The following is a 9,540-nucleotide window of genomic DNA, read 5'->3' as shown; positions in this document are numbered from 1 at the left end:
AGCTCACGGGAGCTGCCAAGACGGTGCCGGCCCCTGCGTTCCGGGACGCGTCCCGGCCCAAATCCCGCTTTGGGAACCAGAGGGTGGACGGGTCCCGGCGCTGCCCGCACCCCACGCCAGCCCCTCTGACACAAAGGCAGCCCTTCTGTCCGGGTTAGACACCAAATTTATTGCRTAATACTGAGCTCTGTACACACACATAGAAAATAAACATTTCATATAACATTTGTCTTTAATGCTGCATTATAAAGAGGTTGAAGGGCTCTCAGTGTAGCCACCAGCTTGTCTTTAAAAAAAAAGAGATAAAACAGAAAGTCAAAATCCTTTTGTAACGCGGTGCAAAGTTCAATATTATATATTGAACATGGTGCATAAATACTGGATGTCCTAATAACAAGTCCATTCCAAAACCACCATAGGCTTAAAAGGAGATTTACACCAAGACTTGAAAATGGGGGATCATTCAAATTTCATTTAACGGGGTACTGGGGTTAAGAGGATCAAGGTTCTCCGGTCTTGCAGGATGTTGAGTTCATGCTTCTGCCTGTTCAACTCCTAATGTACATTGCCAAGCTACTTCATACAGCTTGTCCTTTAGAGGCGCCCGGCACTCACTGGGCAAAACAGCCGACAAGCGGAAGGGCTCCTCTGCAACAGCTTAGACCCTGGAAAACAGTCCCAGCTGCGGGAAGGGCAGCAGTCTCCAAGGGGAGGGCTCGCAGGGAGGCAGCTTTGGGGCTCCGGTTTCCCGGCGTCGGGGCCCGCGGAGCCGGGCAGCACGCGGGGCCCCGGCGGCACAAGCGGCGCCCTCGCCCTGCGCCGCAGCTACGCGGGCGCTCAGCAGGACCCCGGCGCCCAGCTCGGCCCCCCTGCACGCCTACCCACAGAGGCACACAACACCAGAGAGGCAATTGGAGCAACCCCTCGTTATGGGTACAGTTTGTTCTTCCAAAAGCCCGAGCGCAACCCCTGCTCCAGGGGAGCCTTTTGTTACAGGGCGTTTTTAAGCAGACGCTGCGTGGGAACAACATTTGAGAGGGAGGAGGACAAACAAGGCAGCCCCAGGCAGAGCTGCACCAGAACCCACACACTGCCCTTGGAGGTCACAGGGGACATCCCAGCCCTATAGGGACCCCCCTGCCCGCACCAAGGGGCAGAGGGGGTGCATCCGTTCGAAGCAAGCAAGAACCAGCTTGCCTTAAAAAGGCCGGGGGGAAAGGGGTAGGGTAAAATCACAGCTTTTCAAGGAGGAGATCACTGTTTCATTCCAATTTCCCCTCATAGCCTAAAATGCAAAGAACTTTAAAATATTTAAACTGGACCAAAAGAAGAGGTAARTCTGTGTGTGCAGGGGCAGTAAAATCAAACTACATGGAGTTGCTGGGAGAGCAGTGGTGCCAAGTGAAAAGGGAAACAATAAAAAGTCCCTCTAGACTGATTTTCCTTCAATGGATTAGATGAAATTCAAAGCAAGAAGCTCTCCCTGATGAAATCCCAGAAAACACTGACAGCATCYGGCTGAGTCCCTGCCTCATCTGTATCTATTATTACTACTAATTATACTTTTCCCCCAAATGCTCTGATCCACTCCCTTATAAAAATAAAGCCAACCCCACCGTTTCTTCCCTCCGTACCCAAGTGTCCGTGCCTCTTCCCTACCGGTCAGGCTAAGCTAAAGCCCTCGTAGTGATCGATGGCCTGGATGAGGCGGGCGCTGAGGACCTCCTTGCTGCTGTACTTGGGCAGGTCCAGCAGGTTGTAGCAGGTGTGGGCCACGGGCAGGTACTGCTCCCCGCTGGCTGTGGACTGGATGACGATGCGCAGGCTCGACATGCCGTAGATGGGGATGCGGTCGCTGCCCGTCAGGAACACTGGGAAAAGCAGAGGGGAGGCAGGTGGGTCAGGGTGGGYGAGACGGGGCCCGGGACAGAGCCCTGGCGTGCACATCTTGGCAGAGGACAGGCTGCATCGCTACAAGACACTCACAGAGAAATTTCTTCTTCTTTTCCAAGGGAAATGCGTGGAAGGTCTCCCAAAACATTCTCACGGTTGGGTGTGTCGCAGTGTAGTCTCCTTTATAGACAGCGCTCTGTTCAAGTCAGAAAGTCACATCATTTCACCTGGCACTACAAAGCAGAGACTAGGCAGAAACCCAAGCTGGTCTCTCCTCGTGTCTGGGGTCAGATCCGCGTGTGACGGTGGTGACAGAGAGCACAGGATGTGCCACGGGCAGTCCTGCAGCTACAAACCCAAACAGGGCTCTCCAGCACTGTGCCCAGGAAGGTGCTGCGCCCCCAGCCACGTGAGTCACTCACAGGGGCGGTAGGGAACCCCGGGGTGCCTGTCCAGGCTGCGCTCGGGGCCACAACGGTGTGCTCTGCCTTGCAAAGCCAGCTCTGGCGCGGAGCCTGGGCCACAGCAAGTGACTTGCTGACCTATGTGCTGCGAGAAGGGACAACTCTTGCTCTGTGCCCACAGCTTGTGGCTCTCTGCTTTTTCCCCTGTGCACCGAAGTGAGTTTTATTCTGGATAAAGACCCAATACGGTCATTCTGCTTAACCCTTCAGCTTAAGGCTTCATCCCTAGAAATGGGATGCCTCCTCTCCTGTGCTTTCTCATGCCCAATTCCCTGTGCAGTTTCATCAGTGGCAGGAGAGCCCAGTAAGATCTGACCTTACATGTGAGTACTGACAGTACTGACTCTCACATGTAGAGAGAGAGACATCCGTGGTTCATCACATCTCATGCTCCAGACAAGCGCCCATCTCCCCCAACTGCCCCATCCTGGTACTTGTGAAAAAGCAGAGAGGTAAGGCMCGGCTTACCTCCTCCAGTTCCTCCCAGTTGTAGTTACTGTTGCCAACTATCATGGCCCTGAGCTCTGTGGGCTGGAAGAGCTCCAGGACTTTCCCACCACACACTTTCAGGAAGCCACTGGAAAAGGCCGTGTACCACTCGTGGATGGAGAGGTTGAAGATGTAATTCACATAGGCTTCAACAAATTCTTCCCTAGTGCATTGAGAGAGAGCAGGCAAAGGAAAGCACGTTTATTCATACGGCTGAGCAGTGGCATGGCTAGTCTTCCTACAGAGCAATTGTGGCGTGCTCGGCAGGGATTAAAGAGAAATCTCCTAGAGTATTCAAAGTAAAATAGCCAAACTGTTCAGCAGGCCAGAATTAAATGCTTCTGCCTGTGAYGCATCCTGCATGCATCAGGCTCCTGCAGGTTCCCCCCACTGCCTCCCCCTGAGCTGAGTCACTGTAACTTCAGCCACCAGGTAAACACATCCCCCTCCTCCTCTGCTCTCGCATTGCCACGTTTAAGAGGTGCAGGATAGCATGAAAACAAAATTAAAACTGTCCYGTAATCATTGGCCAGAACCTTGTGCCAGGCCCAGGCCAAACTCTTGTGTCTGGACTTTATTAGGAGGTTGAGCATATTTATTATACTCTCTCTTTCCTTTTCTTAGGGCACCATAATTAGAGTGCAGCACTAGAATTTTATTTGTGCAATGACTTAAAATATTTCCCCTGTCATCCCCTGATGACAACTCATCAGCCTGTGTAATGTGGCAGCCTGAGACACGACACTAGCCTGTGTGGGCGGAGCAGCTGCTCTTGTCTGACATTTGAGAGAAACTCACCCTTTCTACCACAACCTGAGCAGCACGGGAAGAAATGCCCAGTATCTGAGTCTCTAGCTGGGGAGGCCATAACTGAAAGAAACATTTTGACCTTTTGGAAGAGGAAATCTCATGGTATATGCCATGTAAAAACAGTCAGGGATGGGTGGGAAACCTTAGAATAAAAATTAAGCAGCAGACTAATAAATGTGAAAGCCTGGAGCAAGAAACCACATAGCAAAGGGGAATTTACTGTCCACACACTTGTTTTACTGCCATTTTCCTGGKAGTCACCTGAGTATACCAGAAATTCAAGCTGACTTAGCGCTTAACTGTTGCTTAATCCCTCTCTGTTATGGTCATGAATGAACTTTCTAACAAGAACATTCTCTGTCACATCACCCAACACAAACCCTAAAGGAGAAGGGGAAAATGCTGCCATTTCCTCCTTGGCATTTTTCAGGGAAAGCAGCCCTGTGAATTTTTCAGTTCCCAGTGAACCTTGTACAGGCAGGAAGGGCAGTGCCCAAGGACCTGCACGCAGCTACTGAGGCCAGGAGGGCAGCAAACTGCTCCGGGGTGGAGGAAGCCCTGAAGCACAGCAAGGTGGATGAAATAGCAGCTTTGTCTAGACTCAGATTTAGAGGTTAACTTGAGTTCAACACGCTGGTCAAGACAAAGCAATTACATTCTGGAATGTGTTAAGCTGGTGCTGCTGCAAACCACCCTTTCTCCTCATTGATTTGCTTTTCTTGTTGCCCATGCTGACTTAAAAGCTGCAGAGTCTAAGGYGGATGCTCTTCCCAAACATTTGCTCTGAGCTGAAATCTTCCTCCCCCTAGGTCAGTGTGTCACACAATAAGAACACGGCCCTTCCTTTGAGAGTGAACATGGTCAACATAAAAGGAGACTACCACTGGCCTTTTCATTTTGACTTTATTGCACCAAGTGTAGATCAAATGCTCCTCCATATACCTGGAATTCACTTTCTCTATACAGCCGGACACATCTACACTGCTTCAGCTCCACTTGGATTTTGCATGGAGGCAGCTATCTAGCTGTAAAAAGGCACCCATGTATGCAGTGGGGAAGTAGCTAAGAAGGTAACAGACAATGCTTTTGTTACAGCAATAAATCTGAACCTTTTAAAACAATCAGATTAATATGAAATGACTTCATCTCCAGACTTGCCAGCAAGGTCTCCAGCAGCCCCAGCACAAGCCCCTAACCATGCAGCTGACTAATCACTGCATCACACAGTTTTGCCAGCACAGAAAGAATCTGAATGTTGCTTCAAGCAAGACAGGCCCTTGCAGAAATCCAATTACAGGATTACAAGAAGAAAATAGTTCAGCAGTTGGAAAAAAAAAAAAAGGAGGGGAAATGGTAGCAGTGCTGGTAAAAACTCTCAGGAGGTCAGTCAAAAGGGAAGGAGTCTATTTGTGTACYGCAGTGCCCTGCAGCTCTGCTCAGGCATGGTGGTCCTCCCGTCTATCAGGCACGCACAAGGGAATGCTYCCTGCTCCAGAACTAACGGCCTAAATAAGTTTCCTCATCTCAGTTTTGTTTTTTGGTCACGTACAGTTCCTGAACTGTCAGGGGAGATGAACTTTCCAGGGCCTCACGTTACGCTGCAATCTCTGTTTACCGTGTGCGAGCTGTGCTAAGGGTGCATGGGAAGGTCCTTTACAGGGCAGATACACATGCCAAGGGGTGTGCAATATTCTCTAAACATAGATGGAAAGATGTTGAAAATTTTCTAGTTTAAGGGCTACAGATGCCTAACAATGTTGAACTAGTCCTAGAATTTGCTCACGGTAATTTCTAATGCTCTTCCCAAATTYCATCTCATCCAAATTCTCCGTGGCCTTGTGTCTGACCACCACAAACCTGAGTCCATCCCTACATATGCCCCACTTACTTATTATCCTTCTGCACAAGAATTTTGTCTCCATCTTCCACCAGGTTCTTTTGCTCTGTCACACCATAGCTTTCCCTGCAGATCTATACACAAACAGAAAAGTAGTTTTATCAAAAATACTTCCCAGATCACGAGTCTACAACAAGATACAAGGTTCTCTTTCATAGTGGATTACTGCTACATGAAGGATGCAGTAGAGAGACCATTTCACATGGTCCAAAAAGGGCATATGCAAAGGGACTTTTCTTTGCTGCAAATGCCCTTTTTATTTCACCATTTTTTAGCATTTTTGTTTGCTATACAACTGCAATGCAAACCTGGAAGGGAACAAAGTTACCCTTGCAGGGATTTTTCTGGCATACCTGGCAAAGGGTATTTTAGGTATTTAGGTATCAATTTCTTGTCCATGGTAAAAAAAGGTATTGGTCACTATAAAAGCTGTTTTTAACTATAAACTATAATATAAATAATAGGGCTTCAATTGTACCATGACAATCACAGTGCTGACATATTAAATGTGTCTTACTGTAAAATTCAGGCAGAATGTCTCTTCTACATCTTCCCCGGGGTAATCTAAAAGCTGCTGAAGACTCCTACAAGAGGGGTAGGGAAAGAAAAGGTAAAACTAAGACATTCAGAAAAACAYACATTTAAAGGGAATAAGAAAATCAGCAAAAGCAAGTAGTATCATACACCTAGGTAACAGGATTACAAGAGAGAGAAACTCTGAGTAGCTTGAAGGGACATGAAAGAAATATGCTCCAAACACAGAGACATTTTGTCAGAATCAGGATAAATGCCATTCTACATGAAATATCAATATAACCCATACTTACCTGGTATAAGTAACCCCATTTAGGATTCTGGGCTCAAAACAGACTTACCTTTCTAGTTCTTAAGGCCTACTAGATAGTATAAACACCACACACAGGTATGAGGAGATAGAGGAAGTAAAAGTGGTGGGAAGTTATTTTTATATCCCATTATGCACAAATTGCTCTTGTCCTGTTCCTCTAAATCTCACTGCTCTCCTCTTGCTGTTTTACTTTATTATTGCTAAATGCAGCTGCAAGGTTTGCACTGATAAATCAGACAGCATCTCAGCAGAAAAAAAGGAAACAGCAGTCAGGAGAGAGCAACCTTAACCCCTCTGTGTGTCTCATGGAACTATGCCAAAGACATTCCATACCTCGCTCAGGAAAAGTCACCCCTTTGCCCCAGTCAGCCTCCTTCCTATCATCAGACCACGTCAGAGTTACGGTGGTCCAAGGAGCAGCTAAAAGAGGAGTTGCCCACAGGAGCACAGTTCCCATGCTGGGATGCATCGTGAGCCGCATGGCAGACCAGCTTGCTAATCCAAGCCTAACTAAAGGGCCTAACTGAGGCCACGAGCCAGGATCCTGCACRCAGTCTCACTGGCGAATGACAGGCCCTCACTCCCTGCTTTCTAAGCTATGTGGRAGGCCCCTTTTGGACATTTTAATACCCCTTTCTTTTGATACACTATTTCTTTGGTGTCAGACAGGTGGGTACAGGGGTTAGAGTGGAGTCTCTTCTCTGTGGGAGAGAAGACAGCTCCTGTGAAACTCCTCACATGCATAAGGATCTTCCTTGGATCATGGCCCCCAGATTAATCTGTCACYAAAATGATGGGGAGGTGGCTTACTGAACAGCTATTACCCAGTTTGGCATTTCTTGTTCCCAAGTGGATGGTTTTCATTCCCAGAAAGGCTKCGCTTTTGTTTTCCATACCTTCCTTCTGTAGGGGACAGCTCCTTCAAATCCTCTAGGCACGGCTTCACATTCAAGAGCTTTTTGTACAGAGCCAAGGGAAAGTGCAGGTCTACCACGGTGAAGTTGTATATTGCAAGACCGCATACGATGCCAATCAAGTGAAACCAGTTGTGTTCTACAAAACACTTCAAAACCACACACAGAAATCCTGATGAGAGACACTGTAACCGGTGCAGCGCACGGTACCCGTTACCCCCCCGAGGCGATGACACCAACCAGGTGGTCCCTACTTTCTCTGCTGGGGCTAAAGCAAAGTGCTTCCAATAGGTCCCAGCCTGATCCTCAAGTCCTGGATCCCAGCCCTGCTGGACTGTGGCACAGAATGGAGGCTTTGGATAAAAGACCTATTAACCTTTGCAAGCAGTGATTAGCTGCAGAAGCAGCTTCAAATAGCTCAGCTCCCTTCCATCTTTCCTGTGTGTTTGTTTTTCTTTGTTTTTCCTTCTGGATTTAGACATCTATGAGGCTTCAATGTTTGCCATCTATTACTGCAAGAAAATATGCAACACCTCTATCCCCTCTCCCCAACCTGTTTTCTATTACGAACTTATGCATAACCATAGTGGTACCTAAACACATACAGGTAGGTGTTGGAATATTGGTCTTCATTCCTTTCCACACTTACTCGCACACTGAKATGTCGGTCACAATCAGTCTGCCTCTATCTGTTTAATATTGCAAGTAAGTGATTCTGGTRTTGCAGTGCTTACGCTGTCATTCTTAGTGTCAAAAGACACTGCCCTTTCTACCTCATGAACACAAACAGTAATCGCTCTGTAACGTTGTTTACAAGTTACCAAAGGTACCRTGTCATTTCCTTCTTTGTAAAATATAATTAATGTATTAAAAGAATCCCCACCAGAGCAGCTGTACCTAAACGGSTGGCTGACAACACACTTTTCCATTTTAATCGCAAGGAAAGGCAAGAAAAAAGGACATAAACTACCACCTCCATCATAATGCTAACTTACAGGCAGGGAACTTGCACCTCACACCCTTCCAAAACTAACCAGCTTTTGCTAGAAACCACTTTCCTTGCCTTTTACAGGCACCTTGATATAAATCATTAACAAGCTGAGACCCTGAAGGTGACAGTGCTGCATGAATAAGTGGATTGATTGCAATTATGTGAAGAGCAGGGGAAGTACAGAGGCTCAGCACAGCCTCTGGTCCTGTAAAGCAGCACATGATTGTCACATTCGGGGTAATAAAAGATCTATTAACCCTTCCACCATAAACTGGCATCTGATASCTAATACATGTTTTACTATGGGATAAGAATGAAGAGAAAGAGACAAGTCTTTAACAGGCGTAATCATAACAGTTCCATTAAAGTTAATGGGCCCATAGTAATTGATACTGGCTGGAAACAGAGCTCGTGGGAGGAAAACAGGAGGAGGATCATTACTTTCCCAYAGCTGCTGCTATCTCGCTTGTCACTCCAAGGGAGTATATTCATTCAAGCAACGTGGGCAGGGGCTCACCGTGTCTGAAAACCACAGCAGGTTTGACTCTGGGTAGTAAGTGAACATGCCATAGATGGGGTTGAGCAGCTCTTTTAACAGCAGCAGGAAAAATTCTTTGGTCACCCCTCCAGCRTCCACAGCTTCCTCACCATCAAAGATGACCTGTGGGAAAAGCTGGTCAGTAACGAGGACACAGAAATGAGACTACTGAGGGAATCGGATGGATTTCTACCTGGAAGTTACGCAAAGCTCTTACATACCCAAATCCACCTTGACCCATAAACTTTTTCAGTGCTTTGTTTGTCAAGAGGGAAAGGGAACGGGAACTGGGAAATCTGGCTTTTTCAAAATGTTTAACTCCTCATTTTTTCTCATGTTGGATAGTAACTAAAGCATAAATAGCTACCTGTCCTCCCTATGAAAGAAGCAGCAACAAGAGTGCAAGCGATTGTTACCACAGCTGCTTCTAGCAGCCACAAACTATATTGCAACCTCTAGGGGGTAAAACAGTAAAACACACCCTATTGTGAATGACCTATTCCTGCAGAATGCCAAAAGAGACACTACATCATAAGCAAGCAGTGTTTTTCTCCTCTCTCCCTTATATTGTAGGCATATCAGGAAAACTGGAAAACTTCCCCGAAACAGAAAGCAAGTTCTACATATTTTGTAAAATGACAATTTCCAAAACACGCCATGGGTGAGGGAAGAGAAAGACTGGTGAAGAGGCAGTGTG

The 9,540-nt window shown here is 47.1% G+C and overlaps 1 protein-coding gene across 3 annotated transcripts in view; it reads right to left on the bottom strand.

Annotated features, from left to right (window-relative positions):
- Positions 1-870: 870 nt before the first annotated feature.
- The window catches only part of HERC3 (HECT and RLD domain containing E3 ubiquitin protein ligase 3), a 43,704-nt gene continuing 35,034 nt past the window's right edge, over positions 871-9,540 (bottom strand). For all 3 annotated transcript variants that reach the window (XM_026039995.1, XM_026039994.1, XM_026039996.1), the window contains 7 exons: positions 8,823-8,966; positions 7,297-7,463; positions 6,071-6,137; positions 5,545-5,627; positions 2,826-3,009; positions 1,987-2,089; positions 871-1,871 (listed from right to left, as the gene is read on the bottom strand). In XM_026039995.1, coding sequence (XP_025895780.1) covers positions 1,663-1,871; positions 1,987-2,089; positions 2,826-3,009; positions 5,545-5,627; positions 6,071-6,137; positions 7,297-7,463; positions 8,823-8,966 — 957 coding nt within the window. In that variant the 3' untranslated portion in view covers positions 871-1,662. The remainder of the gene's footprint in view (positions 1,872-1,986; positions 2,090-2,825; positions 3,010-5,544; positions 5,628-6,070; positions 6,138-7,296; positions 7,464-8,822; positions 8,967-9,540) is intronic.

The sequence above is a fragment of the Nothoprocta perdicaria genome, unplaced genomic scaffold (genome assembly GCF_003342845.1).
Source record: "Nothoprocta perdicaria isolate Ctin4 unplaced genomic scaffold, notPer1 scaffold_249, whole genome shotgun sequence".
NCBI classification, from domain to species: Eukaryota; Metazoa; Chordata; class Aves; order Tinamiformes; family Tinamidae; genus Nothoprocta; species Nothoprocta perdicaria.
This window is presented reverse-complemented; position numbering and strand designations above follow the sequence as displayed.